Source organism: Eleginops maclovinus, chromosome 21 (genome assembly GCF_036324505.1).
Source record: "Eleginops maclovinus isolate JMC-PN-2008 ecotype Puerto Natales chromosome 21, JC_Emac_rtc_rv5, whole genome shotgun sequence".
NCBI classification, from domain to species: Eukaryota; Metazoa; Chordata; class Actinopteri; order Perciformes; family Eleginopidae; genus Eleginops; species Eleginops maclovinus.
The window spans coordinates 12352142-12372952 of NC_086369.1; the positions used below are offsets into that span (position 1 = coordinate 12352142).

At 40.2% G+C, this 20811-nt stretch overlaps 1 protein-coding gene across 4 annotated transcripts in view; it reads right to left on the bottom strand.

The window, feature by feature from the left end:
• col11a1a (collagen, type XI, alpha 1a) overlaps nucleotides 1–20811 on the bottom strand; it is a 66689-nt gene that overhangs the window by 33161 nt on the left and 12717 nt on the right. The window contains exons 5-28 of one of the 4 annotated variants that reach the window (XM_063873972.1): nucleotides 18906–19031; nucleotides 16979–17071; nucleotides 15619–15714; nucleotides 13831–14112; nucleotides 12545–12610; nucleotides 12305–12346; nucleotides 12118–12180; nucleotides 10540–10614; nucleotides 10377–10460; nucleotides 9236–9292; nucleotides 8129–8182; nucleotides 7958–8011; nucleotides 6901–6954; nucleotides 6707–6760; nucleotides 5784–5837; nucleotides 5356–5400; nucleotides 5142–5195; nucleotides 4983–5027; nucleotides 4468–4521; nucleotides 3602–3646; nucleotides 3152–3205; nucleotides 1518–1562; nucleotides 848–901; nucleotides 693–737 (exon numbers count right to left, since the gene is read on the bottom strand). In XM_063873972.1, the coding sequence (XP_063730042.1) occupies nucleotides 693–737; nucleotides 848–901; nucleotides 1518–1562; nucleotides 3152–3205; nucleotides 3602–3646; nucleotides 4468–4521; nucleotides 4983–5027; nucleotides 5142–5195; nucleotides 5356–5400; nucleotides 5784–5837; nucleotides 6707–6760; nucleotides 6901–6954; nucleotides 7958–8011; nucleotides 8129–8182; nucleotides 9236–9292; nucleotides 10377–10460; nucleotides 10540–10614; nucleotides 12118–12180; nucleotides 12305–12346; nucleotides 12545–12610; nucleotides 13831–14112; nucleotides 15619–15714; nucleotides 16979–17071; nucleotides 18906–19031 (1695 nt within the window). Of the gene's footprint in view, nucleotides 1–692; nucleotides 738–847; nucleotides 902–1517; nucleotides 1563–3151; nucleotides 3206–3601; nucleotides 3647–4467; nucleotides 4522–4982; nucleotides 5028–5141; nucleotides 5196–5355; nucleotides 5401–5783; nucleotides 5838–6706; nucleotides 6761–6900; nucleotides 6955–7957; nucleotides 8012–8128; nucleotides 8183–9235; nucleotides 9293–10376; nucleotides 10461–10539; nucleotides 10615–12117; nucleotides 12181–12304; nucleotides 12347–12544; nucleotides 12611–13830; nucleotides 14113–15618; nucleotides 15715–15923; nucleotides 16110–16978; nucleotides 17072–18905; nucleotides 19032–20811 lie in introns of all 4 variants that reach the window. The other 3 variants (XM_063873973.1, XM_063873974.1, XM_063873975.1) reach the window with 3 other exon arrangements.

Sequence of the window (20811 nt, forward strand, 5' to 3'; positions counted from 1 at the left end):
CACACACACACACACACACACACACACACACACACACACACACACACCTGAGGTAAAGCACATGCTTGATTCATAAAACCTTTCTCCTCAAGGTTGGCTTTTGAATCTTTTTCCATTGTGTAAATAATTTATCAATGAATAAAACTAGAACAACACCCCCCAGTAAATGGATTTTATACAGCAGCATAGTTTTATTGATCTCAAATAAATGTCATGAATATTAAAACCCAAAGCCTCAAGCAGGACAGCTTTACGTTCAACAACTACTAGAAAGTCTCTGTCTGCTCTGGAGATATCCGGCCATCCACTCCAGCTCAAAAGAGCCAAAACAAAGTTGGGAGGGAAGGTGGACAGCCACAGCTACAGGCAGAATATTTGTGAGATGAATATATTGACAGGCTGCTGTCTCCGCCTTTATCACAGAGTGAGGAAGGTTTAGACAAACACCCTGACAAGAGCATGTGGATTTGGACATGTATTGAACTTTAAAGTCTCAACTTGTCCAAGCTGGATCAACTCAGCTGTCATCAGTGGTCCAAATATGAACAAAATCTTTCTTTACAAAACCGCGGTAAATCTTTCTGGAAATTAATTTAGTAATTGGATTAAAATAAACTATATCAATTAAGACCTTTGATGCTGCTCAGTGGCTATAACCAATTTAGGAAAGATGTGGAAAAAAAGGTTTATACCTTCTCTCCCTTTCCCCCCTTTAGACCACGGACACCATCAGCACCCTATTTGACAGAAAAGATGGATTAAGGAGCATTAAAAACACAACAGAATTCAGCACACGTAATTACAAATAATACAATCCAATGCCCACATAAAGAAACTGAATCCTTACCTTGACACCACGAGGGCCAGGATAACCAATAGGACCCTGTGGACCGGACGGACCCTGCAGAGTAGAAAACATCATGATAGTCAATGCTTTACTGAGGTACTATGAAAGGTGTTCAGAGATGTAGGGATGCACCACTGCATGCCTTCATGAGCATATAAGACGCAACTTTGAGGACTTGGTATGAAACTTTAGGATGTCAGTTTATATTATGTTTCCTTATACCTCATGGCCAGGTTAACACTATGTCCACAATTGTTATGAAAATGCTAACTATACTAACTGTACTATCAAATATGAATGTCCATCCATGACAAACCCCTGAAGACGTATTACCTGATCTAAAAGTAAAAAAATAAAATAAATTAAAATTAAAATATTGCCATCTAACCCTGACTCTTTAGAATTTAACTCCATTCAATCATAGGAAACAATACAATTTGGATTGACAAAACACTTGTGATTAATTTCTTGAAACCTAATCTCGATCGTGTTGTTTTTCGAGCATGCATGATTATTCGTCCTAATGCAAAATATGTGACCCACATGTTATCCTGTAAACACTATTATCAGTACTTCAACTGTACTAAGACATATTGGTAATCTCCCCAATGCAGCACACACAAGCATATACATATCTTACCATATTCTTTCTAAAATATGAAATACCTACCAGGGCTCCTTTCTCTCCAGGTGGTCCCTCTTTACCAGGATGACCCTGTAAAACAGGCAGTCACAAATTTGATAAAAGTGCTTGTTACTATGATGTGTTGAACACTCAGCAATGTTAAAGTATGTTTTGGCGTATCAGTATATGTGAATTGGTGTTAATATCATAATCTACAGGGGGAAAATGCCTTTGTGTTGGTCGTGAAAGCTGCAGATTGCATGGCAAATCTAAGAAAGGACAGCAAACACCAGACAAGGAGCTCACTAACTCATGAACTGTATTGATACAAAATCACACAGAGTGATCTGTAAATATACCTTCTCAAATCAAAGCCGATCCAAACATGGATGAAAACCTTTTTTAAAAAGGACTTTGTATAATTCACACCGACACAGTTTGTTTTTCTTTTCTGCTGCACACACTCAGTTGTTAGTGTTAAGTGTGGTGGCCACTGGTGGTGTCAAGGTAATAGGACAGGTAGGCATGCCCATACACACTTCAGCATATGCATCTTTGCACACACACCCACACACACACACACAATTACACACACACACACACACACACATCCTCCTTCAGCTGTGAACACCTGGCACCTTCAATTTGAGGTGCGAGGTTGAAGCAGAAGGCTGTTAATCACGAGGCTTTTGGGGCCTGAGGGAAACTAAGGGCTGCCTGCATCTTGAACTTAGACACCTCTCCTAGCGAGGGCAGAGAGGGAGGAATGACATGAGCTGCAACAGGTCGAGAATAACTAAACTCAAAGGCACATTTCTTATATATCTGCCTTGAGTGATTTCTAGGGCCATAGAAGTATTTCACAAGAAGGCTCTGTGTGTGTGTGTGTGTGTGTGTGTGTGTGTGTGTGTGTGTGTGTGTGTGTGTGTGTGTGTGTGTGTGTGTGTGTGTGTGTGTGTGTGTGTGTGTGTGTGTGTGTGTGTGTGTGTGTGTGTGTGTGTGTGTGTGTGTGTTACACACCAAAAGGGTAAACCCATCAAAACAGAGTGTCTATATATCATACATTATTTATATTATTACAGAACACAGTTTACAAACCTTCTTAAGAAGACACACTCTCTAAAATGCATTATATAACACGTTATATATGTGTTATATATCTGTATCTATTTCTAGATTGGGATTTGTTGTAATGTCAAGATCTCTAAAATAAATAAATACTTTAAATGAAGATGATTAATGTCACTTTTCTTATCTTAAGGTTGGCCACAACATTTTACAAAATATACTTGAGCTAGACAAATTAAAATGGTTTTATAGGTTAACCAGCAAATTGTAAATGACAATGGTTCAGAAAGGCAGGAATGTCACAAACTACCTGGCCTGCACTCCATGCTTATATATTGTGCAATCGTTTGGTTAGGATATTATAGGTTATCAAATGTGCTTTGAAAGGTCATAGAAAGGTCAGCGCTGTGTGGTAGGATGAACCTCTACATCCACCACTTTGCTTACTGACTTAAAAGGGATTATTGTATCCATTGTATGTCGAGAGAGTTTAAGAAAGAATAGGGTCTGAGGTTTGGGTTGATTATATGGGGGTTAACCGTGACATATTTCTATTTGTGTGTGTGTACTGATATACCACGTGTACGTATACAGATAATAAGAGCACGTACGGGAGGCCCATCAGCTCCAGGTAATCCAGCCAACCCCGACCTGCCGTGAGGTCCCTGTATGGGGAAAAGAAAAAGACATATAAAGTCAAAGGTCAGAGGTTACAATCTACTTTCAAGAACTATATCAACAAGGTCTATTGCATTCATAGTATTAGCCAAACATTAAACATTTTAGACATGTCCTTTGTTAGCTGGAGTCGGCTTTAAGAGAGCAGACTGTCACTGAGGAAGCGTGGCGAATGAAACGTGTTTAACTACATATGTTTGCTTAAAATAATGCAGGGAACGTAATGCAAAAAGCAGGTGTGACACAATGCTGTGATACTTTGAAATGATGCTAATTATCTGCGTACAGTATGATAATATGCTGTAACTCATTGTGGCACATATTGTGCTCTGATTTTATTGGTACTTTTTCACATACTATAACAAGCAATAGAGGTTACATACTTTTTCCCCAGGTGGTCCGATAGGGCCTTGGGGACCAGGAAGACCCTATAAGAAAGAGACAAAAGGGAATGAGTCTGTTGCTATAGCTACAACAAGTATTCTCAAACACACATACAAGCTGGATAAACAGAGGAGTTTGTTGGAGCTATAAATAGTTGAGCTAGTGAAGGTTTGTTAGCTTTGTACCTTTGTGTGTGTGTGTGTGTGTGTGTGTGTGTGTGTGTGTGTGTGTGTGTGTGTGTGTGTGTATGTGTGTGTGTGTGTATGTGTGTGTGTGTGTGTGTGTGTGTGTGTGTGTAATACGGGGGGCACATTAGCATCTAGCATGCTTGTGGTACTACTGCATACACTTCAGTATTTGTGCAAGTGTTCCTAGGTTGCTACCTGATGTGTGTATATGTGTGTGTGTGTGTGTGTGTGTGTGTGTGTGTGTGTGTGTGTGTGTGTGTGTGTGTGTGTGTGTGTGTGTGTGTGTGTGTGTGTGTGTGTGTGCATGCGTGTGTGTGTGTGTTTGTCGCAGGGGTAATTTGAGGCACTGAGCTTGCCCCAACAGGTGTGGCAGCTTTGCAGGAATTCCACCAACATGAATAAGATGCTTTCAACTGGATCAACCCCGAAACATTCCCCTTTCCCAAGGTAAACCCCTGAATAATATTTGCGGGGGTGCGTATATGTGTTCGTGCAAGATTTGTTCGTACAAATCTTATTTTCTCTGTGTGTGGGGTGTAAGATCAACACGCTCATGAGGCGCAAAACAAAATGCATCTGTGGCCACTTCCCTGTATGAGGAGATGCATTTATAGGCAGTGCACGTTGTACATATTCCTTTGTCTTAGGTGTCATGAGTGTATGATGGATTTGTTCACCTGTGTCCCAGGGATTCCCTGCTGCCCGGGTGGGCCTGGCTCTCCTTGTGGTCCCTGAAAAAAAATGCAAGATATCAAGCCAAACTGTTGGCCCAGACTTATCTGGTTTTCCAAAAACTGCCACCTGAATGACACACATCAATGTCATTGTGAGCGATCCGATGGATACCATACAACTTTCAGTTAGCTGTTTGAAGATCGACCTGTGTGTTTACTTCCCTCACTGCTTCATCTACTCCAAGATGACCCACCATTGTGTCCTGATGTGATCACTTTGTTCAATGTTTTCAAGGGCTTGCTTATTTTTTAGCTGTTGCACGTTTCAAACCATGCCAGTTAAACTTGTTACACTACTTTACTTCTCCAAGGTCTCCAGCTGTGAATACTAAACGGATTTTAACACCTAGCCTAACCAAGACAGTGCAAAAACAGTCAGACACCCACCTGAAACTCTGCCTGATGAGCTTATAAAGGAACTTATTTATCAGTTTAGTTAGAGTGTGTTGTGTTTATACCATATTTCCTTTTGGACCTGGAGGCCCGTCAACTCCAGCAACACCCTGCGAAGGACAGGGGGAGAAGCAACTCATGTATATCTTATATATATATATATATATTGTATTCATTTATAAAATTATACCAGAGATAGGTATGTTAAAGGTTATGGTACGTACAGGAGATCCAGGGGGTCCGGGAGAACCACGAGGTCCCAGCAAACCTCTAGGACCCTATGAAAAATTAGAAGCAATGACTTTTATTAGGGCAATTGTGTTCCTCTGGTGGATACTTTTGATCACTGTGATGTAGGATTGAAGAGGATTTTGTTACAACATGTTATAATCACATGTTTTGGATAGCCTGATAAAACAAAACCACCAGCAGCCTTACACTCTCGCCAGCTAATCCTCGGGGCCCAATCTCTCCATCCTCGCCCTACGGGAAGAAAAAGGTCAGATTAGATGTATTGAATTGGTCTTTATCACAGTCTCATTGTTTCATTTAAACAAATAAAATCTGGACAGTCAATATCTATCACCGTATTTAATAGTAAGCCCTCAAAAGCCTGTATTAAGAAAGGCTTATTCTCAACCTAACCAATATTATTGAACTGCCTGGGGGTGGAGGTGGAGGTTATTGTGGGGTAGTTAGTTTCATAGGGAGGAAAGGTTAAACACAAACCCTCCTCCTTCCAAGTTAATAGTCCCGCCCAGCTGCGGCTGCCTAAGGCCTGAGCTGGCGGACCACAGCTAAAGGAGCTGAATGTAGGGGTTCACCTCAGTTGAAGTCCTTTTGCTTATAATTCTATAAGTACTTACTCTCTGTCCATCCTCTCCAGGGGATCCTGTAGGTCCCATTGGTCCTAGCTCCCCCTGTGATAGAGAGAAAGATAACAGAGATGAGAAAGAGAGAGATTTATGAACTGACCTAACCTTGGAATAAATCAACTCTGGGCTTTTTTTCTTTCCATTTCTTACATATATCTTTACATATTCTGCTTTATATATATTGTTTTTATTTTTAAACTCAATAATAATTATGCTGTATCTCATGCAATATACTTAATACTTAATCGTACCGTTGTACTCATGCGATAATTGGTTACTTAAAAACCTTTCTGTCATCCCACCATCCAACTTTATGAACTACAGCTTATTTTACAAACTGGAACACAGAAAATATGGCTACCTGCCTTTAATACAACACTGCCATCACATTCTTCCATGTGAAATTAAATAGTGTAGGCATATTAGAGGAACGAAACAAATAACAACTTCTCATTCAATAATAAGCCCCATGTCATGGCAGTATTCACTCATCACACTGACATGTACTCGACCCACTCAACACTCACTGACTGCCGCCAAATATATTTCATTACATCTAAAATGCTTGCCCTCTCAAAGCTACCCAACCCTCCGGTAAATCATAATAATCTAAGAATACAAATCCCCAATCACTAAAGGATTTCATTTTAAGGCCAATTTTGCGTCTTATCAAATGAAGAAACATTTTTTTGCTCATAAGCTTTCATAAGCCTGAACAGATCTACAGGAGTCCTTTTTCAGGCAAACACTACTCTGTTGTTCATGAGGATTCCCCAAAAACTACTCTGGTGTATTATTACGTTCAGTGGACATATTTCACAGGTCTTCAACCTCAATGGAATCAGCAACAGTAAAGGTCTCAATAGGTGTTTTTGAAATTCTGAAACTGGTCACAACTACCATACTTTACTTACCCTGTGTCCCTTTTCACCAGGCAGTCCGGGCAGTCCATCAAAGCCTCTGTCCCCCTGTAAGGGAATACAGCAGAGGATGTGACCACACCGCACAGCATCCTCACACATCAAAGGCATCATGCACTGCAGTATGCATGTAGCAGGGCTGTGTGAAAGTAATACACATTAGTGACATGTGTCATGACATGGGTTACCTTGGATCCCGACTCTCCAGGCATTCCACGGGCTCCGTCAGCTCCGGAACGACCCTGGAAACATTAGCAGGAAAATTACACATCTAGATAAAGACTCACATTTGTAGTGAGTTGAAGGGAAAGAAGTGTAAGATAATAAGAAGTGGTTGTATGGTGTTACTGTTGTGTAATCTGTTCAGCCCTTTCCTGATGGTTAGTTGGGTTGTGCAGGCCTTGCCAGAAATAGGAACAATTAAATCTGCTTGATATTTCTTCAATCAGTGTATAGCATTAGACAATGTTGGCACTAAAAGTGCAGGTAATAGAGAGAAATAATGCTGAGTGACACATAATGGTGTTTAACGAAGTATTAAACTCGATATACAAATCATTAATCAGTCAATAGGTGTTACTAAGGAAGAACGGTAATCTAAAGCATGCTGCCAGTATTCATTACTGATGAAGTACTGAATGGATAACTGCTGGAAAGAACAGTAAGGAAGAAAAAAAGAAACATATCTTTATATTGTATTACTGTTGCAGTCATGTTTATACAATCCTCTGAAACTACCAACTTATTCCCATATTATTCTTTACTAGATTCCTATCAAGGACAGAAATGCACCATAAGAAAAACGTGCCCAATAACAGCAGTAGATGAACAGGTTACATATTAACACTCACATCAGCAGCTTAGTGAATGACATGAATTATTTGATGGTTATGAAATTGTCATGTCTTTTTAATTGTGTTTCCTAATGTTTATTAATAATCAATTTGTTCAGAAGTGTGGCCATGCAGAGGGGTTGCACTGAGACACTATCTTCGTCCTATTGCCAAAACCAGTTTTCCCAATTTGGCATTTTCAGGCCGATTTGCTGCCTGGCCATTGATCCGAGGATTGCAGGCAGTGCCGGCCTTTAAGCACATATCAAGCAATTATTTGTTGGAGTGGAAATAAGCTTCTCAGCGTTTGAGCAGAGACCACAAGTACAAACAACCACACAACACACACAGAGACATGTGAGCGCACACACACAGAACAGTGAGAGTTGACCAGGTCAGCGAGTACACTCACCCTCTTGCCAGCTTTGCCAGGTTGTCCTGCAGACCCCTGGATGCCACGGGGGCCCTGTACAGACATATGATGACCACTTAGTGACAGAGGACTAATAACCTGGGAAGTACGCCTTCAATCACCAGTGAGGGATATAATAATATAATGTTTGCGTGATCTCGTCATACACACCTGAGGACCATGGTCTCCACTTTCACCTTTAAGTCCAGTAGAACCATGAAGACCCTTAACAGAGAAAACACAAACCAAACATAAATACTTTTTCATTAAATTGTGAATTTGCAGTTTGCTGCAGGGAAGATAAATAAAGAATGGCGCAAAGTAAACAGCAGATGGCAATGTTTAGCTCAGTGTATGCATTCTTTTTGTGTGTTCTTCTGAGGAAAAATGAATCCACACATTCCTGTTACTACAGATGCATGAAGTATCTGGGAAAAGATAATGACAGTCAAAGACAAATGGATACTTTAAAGACTTATAAATGATACCACTCTTCTGAGACTTTCTATGACAAGTGTTCTATAATAATGGATGATTTGCAGTGTTGAAAGTTAAAAGACATGCAGGCACATCAACAAAACTGTTTCTTTTAGCATGTATTGTACTTAGGTCTATAATGCAGTGCTAAATGTAAGTTCTGGGAAGGAATTGGGGGCATAAAATATAGTCTTTCTGCAGACAAGTATGACTTCAAAGCTGGTGGTTTGACAATTACAGACAGACATTTTAGAATCATACATAGGTTGACTGTCTGAAAATGTAGGTTTTAAACATGCAATCAATCAAAAAAAGCTACAGCCACAGCAGCCACATATTCCTTATCTCGTCCACTTTGATTTGAATCTATTTGTTGCCCTATGATTTCAGATCATTATTCTGAAGTCTGAGAAGAGCAGATTAAACAGAGGGTAATTCTTGTGTCTTTTGCATGGGACTTTTCTTGCAGATAAATAGTGGATCTTGTATCAACAAGCCCAGGAGAAAGGAGGAGCAATTTTCTTGGCAGCTGCTTGCACCGGCGTTCAGGCAGCGTGGCCACCGAGCCACCAACCATTAATGCAACAACATTTATCAACTGGTTTCCGGACACTTCAATGCTTTGTCCTGAAAATACTAGGATGATCATTCTTTGACAATGCAAAACTGTCGACAGCGCTTTGATAATAATACATTCAGAAATATTGGTTTGTGTTTGATAAAACGATAATAAAGTCATAAGTAATAAACAACTGGTGGAGAACAAAATGTCCAAAAAACAAATACAACGAGCAGACTTACCACTGGTCCTGATCTTCCTGTCAAACCCATCGGCCCTGAGGGTCCCCTCATGGCCAGCTGTAGGTCAGATGCAAGAACAATGTCAAATTTCCACCAAATCTTTTCCAAATAATGAAGTGTGTATCCATTTTTAGAAGGAAAGTAAACATTCCATATTGATTACATATTATTTGTTCACAAGTTTGTATATTTTTCACATTTTAATTGTGTTGTTTTTGGTTTTTTTTATGTATGGCTTCAATGTTATACACAATACCATGTTACTCTTGAAACGATATCACTGATTACGATGAACTCGTGTTGCTTGTCGATGTTACGTGGCTAATTGATGCTGTGCTTACTTCCTTTTTACTGTGGCGAGGGTTTTTTTCTGTCATGATAGGCAAATGGCCCATCGTATTTCATATTAGCAATTACATATTCTGATTGGACAAATCCCAACTCAAGCAAAACCTTTACTTTCTAACAAAAATATTTATCTTATTTTGCATATCTTGCTTATTTTGCTCACATACTGCCTACAAAAATATTCAGTGTAGAACATGAACAACAATCATTTCTTCATTTCTCTACATTTTATTTAGGTTACCCTTTTGGTCTATATCCATATTGTTTTTATCCGGGATCATTCTTTAAATGCTTCCTAATGGTGTTGATTTATGGTAAAGCAAAGTCAGAGATTTATTTCCACAATGAGTCTTTTGTTTACTGTGGTGTTCGACTGTGTAATTAATGTGGGAAATTTCACATTAATCCAACAGTTCTCCTTAATATCAAGACCAGATTTTCTCCCTTTCTCTTGACCGCCCACCTCCTCTCCGAAATATACACAAAGATATTTTCTACACCTGTTGGTTTAGCCCACCCGCAGATTGAGGGACCCTAAAGTATTTTTAACAGGCTCTCCTGTCCATCTGTTCAAAGTGGCCTTTTTATGTTGTTGCTCTTCAGTCTGCTTGGCATGTCTCCTTTTAGCCTTGCAAGGCCAACAAAATGCAGTTTTTCCCCTCCCCTCCCCACCAAAATACTGTCTCCTTCATCCTTTCCCCCTACAGCTGTGTGTAAGGAGTGGGTGAGGGTGGGGGTTTGTCCACAGCCTTTTGGCCTCCCAGTGACTTTTCAAATGTCCTTTTCTACTTACTCTGGCCTGGGAAAGGATGGCCTGGGCTTGGGCTTCTTGGGCTGACACAACTGGACCCTTCTCACCATCCCCACCAAAACGGAACTGTTGAACACACACAGACATCAAAATGGTGCTCATACTGTTTATAAAAAGAATTCAAAGCAATATTCTGAACACTTACTGGCAGCATCAGCATGGTACCAGGGGGCCCTGGCACGCCATCAGCACCAGGCAGACCAGCACGACCAGTAGGACCCTATAATACAGAGGAGACACAGCCAGTTTATGCAACAGTCTTTAGATTAACAGTAAGATTTGTACAAGAATAAAACAAAACAGAAAAAGGACAATATGACGATTGGGATTTGGGTTTCCTCTTCTTGATTGTCAGTCATTTGAAAGATACACAGATACTTGTATGCATGTAATGTTTATAATGCTATTAATGTTGATTATTAAACAACACTCTTGATTTCTGTAAGACAGTTCAACAAAAAAGAGTAGTCAAAATGAAACTATACACAAACTAATGCTTAGAAATGCTGTGTTACTCTTTGAAAAATGTCCCTTATCCTATGTCGTTTTTCATTTACTCTGAAATCGTGCTTTTCATTCACTGTTGTGGAAGTAATATGAATGGAAACACAAACATGAGGAGACACACAGATGAAGCTGTAAAGGCTGGAGGTGTGCTGTTTGTAAATCTGATTAACATTTGCTCCTCCTCCTCCATCACACACAGACTGGGCCTGTGTATCTGTAAACCACGCTACTGTCCACAGTCCAAGAACAACATCCTCTTCCACTAACTCTGGTGCGCATACTTGTGTGTGTGTGTGTGTGTGTGTGTGTGTGTGTGTGTGTGTGTGTGTGTGTGTGTGTGTGTGTGTGTGTGTGTGTGTGTGTGTGTGTGTGTGTGTGTGTGTGTGTGCTGCATGTTGGTGGAACAGAGAGTGTAAAGAGCAAAGCGTTAGATATGGATACCTCTTTACTAAAGGAAAACCAGTCAGTATCTTTACTCATCTTCTAATCCTCAAGAGGCCAACGTCACTGCTTTGTAAGGGGTTAAAACTCACCCACATATTTTAGGACTCTCTTTCTGGGGAATAATTTGTGCCCATATTAAGTTTTAGTATGAGCAGGAAATATTGTGAAACAAAGGATGTAAGGGAGCTTGGGAATGCCAAATGAATTAAATCAATTCTGTTTTAATAAGGTATGGATATAGTCAAACTGTTGAGCAATATTCTTTTCTGCCATCCGACAATCAAAAAACATGTCTTGTGAGGCCATTTGGAATCAATAGCTGTATTGTTCTTTATGTAAATATAGCACCAACAGCACTGGAATACTTATCTTTTGTTTATCAGATTGATATTTGATGAGAATGTCTTACAGGTGACGTTTTTAAAGTGATGAAAAAATTCAAGGAAATAGATGATTGTCTGTAGGGTTAAATGCTAAAACATGTAAAGTTGCTAGCACGATCTCAATAGATAGAATGTATTAACTTGAGCAGCACCAGAAGGACATTTATAAATAGACAATATGCAGCTGATAAGAGAGTGTTATGTAGACAGTTGGTAAACTCGTATATATTACTTACACAAGAGTCCCTGCATGGATTAGCCAAGAGAATGATCTTCCAGTTTTACCTTGGTTGGACTTTTTGTGTCATTTCAGAATTGAACAGGTAAGCCGATACTTCGAACACACATTATATTTACGGCTTGAACATTTTTTTTTAAAGACCACTCACCCTGTCACCAGAATCTCCAGAAGGACCTGGGGGTCCCTGAAGGCCTGAGGGACCTGGAAGCCCCTAAAAAGACAACGCTCAGTTAGCACACCACTAGCATGCAATCTTAATACATTCTGACAGCAATGGTGTATAATCAGGCCCAGGAGCAAACACTAACTCATTCATTTTTTAACGGTATACTCACAAATGGGCCTGGGGGTCCAGGAGGTCCTTCAATCAGCATGCCCTTTAAAAAACAACCATATAGTTTCTCATCACAAACACTGTCCCGTGAAACATCAGGCAAACTGCAAGGTTTGGGTGTTTCAAAGGATTTTAGTTATCAAAATCTACTTACTGCTCTACTGCAAGTTCTAATAAAAGTGTAAGAATGGCTCACAGTAGATTATAATTTGGCCTAAAATGATACGATCACATGACTTACAGGCTCAATGACAGCCGGCTCGCCCTTGTCTCCCTTCTGGCCGAGGGCTCCTTCAGCCCCAGCAACCTGTAGCAACAAAGCAAGCAAAGAGGTGACATTCTTAACACAGCAGCTTCAGTCCACAGGTGAGTGAAGAGCAATAATGAACAAGGAGGAGGCCGTTGAGCCGTCAAGAAGAAGGGTTAGTGCTTGAACAATCAATAGATTCAACACTACTGCAGCTATTTCAGAGGGAGAGAGGGAATCACATATAAACAAAGGCGTGGTGACATTGAACCAAACAGGTCAAATGTTAGTTGTGATGAGCAAGAATAAACCTCTATGTGCCCGAAATGCAGCAATGCTGTCGTTGCATTGCCATTGTGCAGTGTGGCTTTTGGTGATCAAACACGTTAACTCAACACCAGCAGGTTATTTTTGTCATGCAAACTTCACAAAATAATATAAATCAATACATATAAAGAAAGACAGAGAGAGACTGCCTTACAACACACCTGTGTTTCATTAATGATAGAATAAGTTCAGCTGTTGTGTGTTTGTGTCTGTTTTGGATTATTGTCTAAGAGTGGAGGGCGGGGGATGGTTATGTGCATGGGTTGGTAATAAAAAGCCATGCAAGACCATTTAACTTCTTGCCTCTGCAACACTAACAATACTAGGGCCATATTGTAATAAAAAACAAATATAAAAGAAGCATGGACGACATGGGGAAGGAGGTCCAATGTTTGAGAGGGAAGTGAAAGGACTCAATATGTGTGCGAGTGAGTGCACTGTGAAGACAGATGCCTTTGAGTTATGGGCTAATTGAAGTGCATACAGGGAGGGATATGTCAAAGACGGACGGCTTGTTAAAATGGCAGATGAGGAGAGGGAGGGAGGGATAAAATCCGACTGCTGAGATGAGGGGTGTGGAGGGGGCGGTGTGGCTCGTTGGGAATGTATGGGTGGTGCACAGGTTGGGCCGACACACAATGACAGAATGCTATGAGTGGAGCAACATGAATGATTTTTCTGAGCATACACTGTACAGTATGCCATAATGAGATCTACTAAATTAGGATGTAATCAGTTACACCCTTTCAAGGTAAACACAGAATCATGCATTGTCTCTTAAAAAAACAACCAAACACACACCAGTAAGACAGCAGCAAGACCCCACATCAACATGTCAAGCAACCAACTACAAAGGCGTGCACTTGAAGACAGAGTGAGTCCATAACACAGACAGAGTCGCGTGCCGGTCATGCTCACACCCCTCAGACGCCAGGTTAGGGTGTGGTACTTACGGCGCTCTCAGAAACGTCAGTTTCAGCAGCGACCCCAGGCCCCACCTCATCATGGTAGGTCCCCGTGGGTTTGGGCCCGGCCCTGCCGTACTCATCATATGCCCCGTAATCATACAACCTGCTGTCAGCCTCGCCCAAGTCATACTCCTTTAGGTCATAATCCTTTAAGTCATATGCTTCCGCACCAGTGTCCAAGTTGTCCACTGTTTCTGGGACAATGGGCTCCGGAGCAATGGGTGTGGCCTCGGTAGCATATGCACCGACATAATCCTCCTCCACAGCCTTCCAGGTGTTAACCAGGCGGAGAGGGGGAAGTAATGGTGACCAACCAAGGAAATAGAGATGTTAGTTAAGCAATCAGTGCAAATAGTCTACTTTAAGATGTTATTAAAGCAAATTCAAACTTCAGCATGATATGCAAAAAAAGGAATTTAAAATAGCAACGGTAACACATTATTTAAACCAAGAACAACTGTTCATTTATCCTGAAATAACTGGCGTGGCAGTGTTATGTGATTGGAATTTGAATAATACAAAAGGGTAAGTACTGCATACATGTACCAATAAGGATCTACAATAAAAAACCTGTTGTTAAACCCTTTAGATCGATGTTACCAACACTGTATGCTCTCTTAAAGCGCGTACTCAAGGAATACATAATTGCAGGATTTCCTACAGCATAATTAACTTCTGTAGAAACGTGTGCTATAATTCAAAGGAATAAATAAAGTGTTACCATAATGACTAAATATGATGATCAAAATGTTGTTTACTACACATATCAAAACATATGGGATGTTATTTCAGCCTTTCTTTCTCATCATACACTCATGATAAACTGCTGCAGACAGTCAGAAAGAAATGGATGTTTGAAACGACACAAGCAGCAATTAGCAAGGACAACTTATCAATCATCAGATTGTAGTAGCTGTGCAGATATACAGAGTGCATAAACAAACACTAAATAAATTAAAAAACAAATCTGTTTAGCTAGATTTGTTTTGATCAGCCTGCAATTGAACCCTGGTACACTCACAGTGTATTCGGCACAGCTAGTACAATCACCCAATTTGTGTTCTTTGATTCTAAACTGATCACTGCTTAGCGTTAGCTTTGAAAAACAGCACAGTGGATGCAATCACACATTATTGGTAGTACTCCATCTTGTTAAAATACATTTAATTAAAATTGCCTGTAGAATTACATCCACTTGTCAAACACATTGGTAGACATTGCACAGCTGGCTGTGAGCAGTTTTTAGCCTTGGAGATCACAGTTCTTTTAGAGGTAATTAGCAGAACTAGTGATTAATACCAAGCCTAAAATGTGATGGACAGGGCATATGTTGTTAAACAGATAATCTCATCTATCAATTACTTTAACCAGGATTAGCTAATAGAGGCTCTGTCTTTGTCAACCATTTCATTCCTGGATTAGGCTGCAAATCTTGTCAAATCTTTTCTCAAATGTGTCTTTCTGAGAACTGACAAAACCTGCAGCCTTATCCAGAAAGATAAGACATGAATCGCCACATTGCCCACTGCATTATGTAGCATTGCTTCCTTGGAACCCACATGCTGTATGCAGAAGGACATCAAAATATGCACACTGTCCATCAGTTCTGCCACGCACCATAAAAGGTCAGAAAGACACATCGATTCATTAGAATGGTTGTGTCTTTGTCATTTCATACCAGATACTTCGTTGGGTCAAAACTTCCTGGCTCACATTTCCCAAAACATCTAACACTGGCTTTTAGAAGCTGATGAGAATGAAGATGAAAATTACCTCATGTGGTCCGCTCGTGGCAAAGGGTGACTGAGTGTGAGTATCATCTACAGTTCCGTAGTCAAAGTCTGTATTGTAATCCACTACATTGTTTGGCTGAGTCATGTTGAAAAAAGGAAAGAGCGAGGGTTAACACAAAGGCTCAAACCAGGGGTTATTTGCTAGGGGTCCTTCCAAGCTGGCTACAGACTCTGCTACTTCTACACAAAAGAGGTTAGGGAGCTCTAAGTCTGCCATCATAGATTTTACCTTCAAGGCAGGAAGATCTTGATGGCATTTAGCCTTTACTTTACATGAACCTTTACCCTAAAATTGCCTCTGGGTCGTGCTGGCGCTGTGGCCTGGTAGCCAGGGATCTGTTGTTTCTTCTTAGCGGCAAACTTTTTAGCTGATGTTTTTTTGGCAGCAAAGAAGTTTAAGGGCTTGGCCTTAGTTTTACTGAGGGACTTTCTGGTCCTCTTCTTTTTCATGGAGACACTACGTTTCATTCTCTGGAAGAGGTAGCGGCGACAAAGACACCAAGACAAACATGGAACATTTAAAAGTGGAAATGATTTAAAGGCACAATCCACGACTGTAGCTCAACATATTTTCCAACTCAACTGTGCTCCACTTTCCAAGAGCAGCCCGTGTACAGTAGTTGGCCTGCATGGTATTCCCTAACATGTTGACCATGAACATCAACCACAAGGGCTGCAATTGCAAAGCTGGCCAGGTTAACATGAGCTTCATGTTATGTTGTAGTTGGGTGGAGAGCATGCTGCACAACAATGGAGGACTGGGCCTTTCACGTAACATACAGGAAAATGTTTGGCACATACGAGTTTACATCTGGGACAAATGCACAAATAAAACACACAGGATTTGCCTTTCAGCATCTCTTTGGAGCTATTGCAGTAATAAAATAGCCAAAGTGCTTTTGCTTTTATACAATAGTTATAAAGACTTGCTGGAATGCAAAATAAAACAATCAAAGCAGATGGCAATTACCGATGAGAGAAGGCAGCAGCCTCATAAAACAAGGACTGGCACACTGAGTCTGTTTACTTGCACCCTTAAAATGATACCTCGGCTAACCTATTTACCAGGCCAGAATGATCTGGCATGACTATGTTAGGACACCTAGAATATGGCTTATTATTTAGATGTAGAGGGGTAAATCAACACATTTGACTGAAGTATTCGTACACCAATATTATCATTGAGCTGATTACACACATTACTTGAGTATTGGTGTGCAAGTAAACATAATCTTGAGAAACACAGACAACACACAAGACACACTGAGGGATGGATAGATGAGTGACAGAGAGAGACATTATAGGAGAAACATCTTTTTTCTTTTCCTTTTTTCATTTACCTGTGGTTCAGAATACTCATCGGTTGGAATGGTGTCTGTGGCTCCCTCAGAGTAATCATAGAACTGAGAGTAATCTAAATCATCAGTAGTGTACTAGATAGGTTGAGAGAGAGGGAGAGGAGAGAGAGAGAGGAATGAAGGGAGGTCTTAGTGTTAGCATTAGTGCTCCTTCAGCAAGAAGATGATACATATGGCACATATCATCCTGGGCATGCATCCTGTTAACAGTTAAAGACTTATGATGGTGTTTCATAAAGCATGACTTATAACATATTAAGATTCAGGTCCAATAATATTTAAAAAGTCATCACTAGCTCTACTTAATCAACGCCAAGTGTTCCTAAGTCAAACAATGGCCTTATTGTGGTGAACAAACAAATACACAAGTGCTGAAACTAGCCATGTGGGTTTAAGCCTTCAGACATGTAAGCAGGTGGGGTGTTTAAAAGGCTCATAAAACACAGGAAAACAACGGGGAAAACTCTGAGACACAAATACCAGCTGCTTTTTAGGGATACAGCTATGGGACTTTCTCAATGCATGCATATGAATTGTAGACTTGTGTCTGATTTAAGGAAAGTGCTACATCTACCACTGTTATTACGCTCTCCTGCAGCTTCTTATCAAAGAAGAACAATCTAATTATGCAACATAGAACTGATCAGATAAAGCACATGTGGGAAACCCCAGCTTGTAGTCGTAAATGTTTATCATGTTATGCTGCAGCTTAGAGGTGAGGTCTGAACATGATAGCATATACGTTTGTATATTTAGATTATTGAAACGTAGATTGGTATCTGGATTTAACCTGGCACTGACTTAGCTTCAGGCCGTGATTGTTCCATCATGCCCTTGTAATTATGAAAATGATAAATAAGCCAATATAAAATACGTGTTAAGCTGATGCAGTTTTAAGTGTGTGAATGGTTACTTTGGTTAAAACATCTTTGAAATGACAAAGAGTTTAACAGCTGCTTAGTCTTTCTGATCTCTTATTCACAGGAATAAGAATTGTAAATATACAGTTTGTGTTAATAAGCTTTTTATGAATTGCAGAATAAAGATCAGAGAAACAGAATTGATGGCCCTGTTGGATGCTTTCATTATAACTTCAAACTTAACAACTTAGACTCTTTATGTTGCTCAGTGCTGATGGAGAACCTCGTCTTGGTACTGCTACACAGTTTACCATATGTTACATTTTCTGTGCAAGGTGCACATCTTGCCATACTTCCAATTTGACCCTTGACAGCTGATGGAAAACACCTGCCGTGCAATATACAGTTTGTCTGCCAATGTGTGAAAATAGCTGAAGGCTGTTATTTGTGCTGGATGTTTCGGGTGAACGGATTTCTACTCCACCAAGGATGAGAAGTTTGTAATTAGATCAAGTTCAAACATAATATGAGTATTACGCTTGTCAGAGTAATTGTCTTGCCATAACTCGTGTAGGCAGCCTCACTAATCAGTTGTCTACTGATTTACTAAATTAAGTCTTGCTTACATGATCTCATGCTTCTCTTTTGTATTGTAATTATCCTTATCTACATTATATTTCAACAAAGAGAAGTGTAAACCCTGCATTTTTATACCCGGAGGGAATTTCCAAATATCTAACGAATGACTTGTGTTAATCAGTTACATTAATTGACTAAATAAGAACATTAAACCCCCTTTGGACAAGTAAATAAATAGGTCTCCAGGCCTGCAATATGTCTTGCTCCTCTTAATATGAAGACATGCATATGTATCATTTACAAACTAAACTAAACTGTGGTTTCTTGTTAAAGACATGAAGGGAAAAAAAAGCAATACACAGGTTAAAGTGAAAGTCTTCCATATCTCCTAGTTAGAAAATAGAAATGATCATGAAGGGCACTCAATTAGTTCATTTTTGAATCTCCCCCGCCCTCCCTGGTTGGCTGACCTCATCCTCTGGCTCCTGGGCCTGCAGAGATTCACTGTGGGGGGTGTCGCAGTCGGGGCTGTAATGCTCACAGTAGTCGTATGCTGCTTTGGGATCAGCCACGATCAGAAGTTGCTGGATGTCACCCTGCAGGAAAGAGAAGAATAAACACGGGTTACATCACCTATCCTCACACAGCAACATATATAACACACAGATTGTGTACATCTACAACTACAGCTACAAACATACGGTTGGTATTATAAATCACTATTTTAAAATACATCAATTTACAAACGTTTTTTAAATCAGATCACTAGCAACCTGACGAGACGAGGCTGCACACACACAGACACACACAGTCATGTCTCATCCTGCTCACACATACTGGGTAAAGTGGAATAAATGTGATGTCTAAGGTTGCATGCACTTATTGAGCCTGGCAGAGTAACCCCTCCGCCCCCATCCCCCACCCCCCTTGTTTCTATGATTAAACAGCTTGTACACACCCCACAGACTCCACACTCACATGGTGCAGGGGGGAGGAAACTAAGTTCAGTCACTGGAAAGATTATTATTATTATTATCAGCGCCAGGGTTTACCTCAGGATATCAAATAAACATGTATCGTCAAGACACAAGCAACACCTGGCATGGCCCTGTGCACTAAAGGAAAATACTTTTTCAGTGAGGTTTATTCATGTTTGTTGTATTAGAAATATAAATCATTTTCAAAATACAGGACTTTGTTGTTACTCTCCAACAGATTTTTTAAAATTCTTGCCCTGTTTCACACTTAATTAACAATATTTCTACAAACCAAAAATAATTCAAGATCAAAATCCAAACCATTTGTCAACAGCTCCTCATTTTAAGTTTGAAGTATCAGATTAGATGGTAGCTGATTAGTGTCAAAAGGTATTATGCTAAAAATGAGGCCTCTACAACTGTTACTTGAAATAAAGTCAATACACAAAGAAACAATGCACAATGACTGACAACTATTAGAAAAGCACGCAGGAAAGAGTGAAACGTTGAAGATGCATGGTTTTGGAACATTGCTGAAACCACAATGTTCTCTCAATGGCCGGGACAGGACACCACAATGGTCTGACACCATTCCAGCCCTGTCCCGCCTTGTTATCAGTCCTACAGCCAAAGCACACAGCACACTCTAGAGAGCCAACATATTGGTGAAAGCATCTGGATTTTTCTTTGGAGTCGGTAATTGCTTGAACTGAGTTCCTTGAGGCTTGTTTTTGAGCCTTAATTCACATTGTAAAGACAACTGGGGGGGGTTCTTGTGAGGTGGAAGAAGGGGCATGTCTTTGGTTTGGAAGTTTGGCAGGCGAGCACACAGGGAAGCCTGAGCCCAGAGGTAAAATCCTGATGCACTTGTGTGAGCAGGGACACTATACGTTGAAAAGCAGAATAGACATTCAGCAGAAAAACATGAGCGAAAGGAAGCAGGCTGCAACATGTCAAGAGAATGTATGTATGTGTGTGTGTGTGTGTGTATCTTCCATGAGTTAAAACTAGATCTATGGATCCTTAACATGCACCTTAGTATAAACATCCATCTGCTAAGGCTTGTCCCATTGGAAAACAGGCCGTGGCCCTTGGAATTTTCTCTCTGCACCCATCCATCAACATCTCGTTACACAGCTACAGTCTGACAGTGGAGAGATTCCTACTGTGCTCAGGAGGGTGGAATTCTACTTAAACCTGAATACAACTCTTACAATTTGAGTATATATGTTATATATATTAACATAACAAGTGTGAAACTATAAAAAGCAACCCATCCCATCCTTGCTTAATCTGCCAGTACAGTACATTCAAAGATTTTTGGCCCATATCTCAGATTTCCATGTAAAAAAAGCTCATCTCTATCTTTTTTATGCACACTCCTGTTCAATAAAGAAAT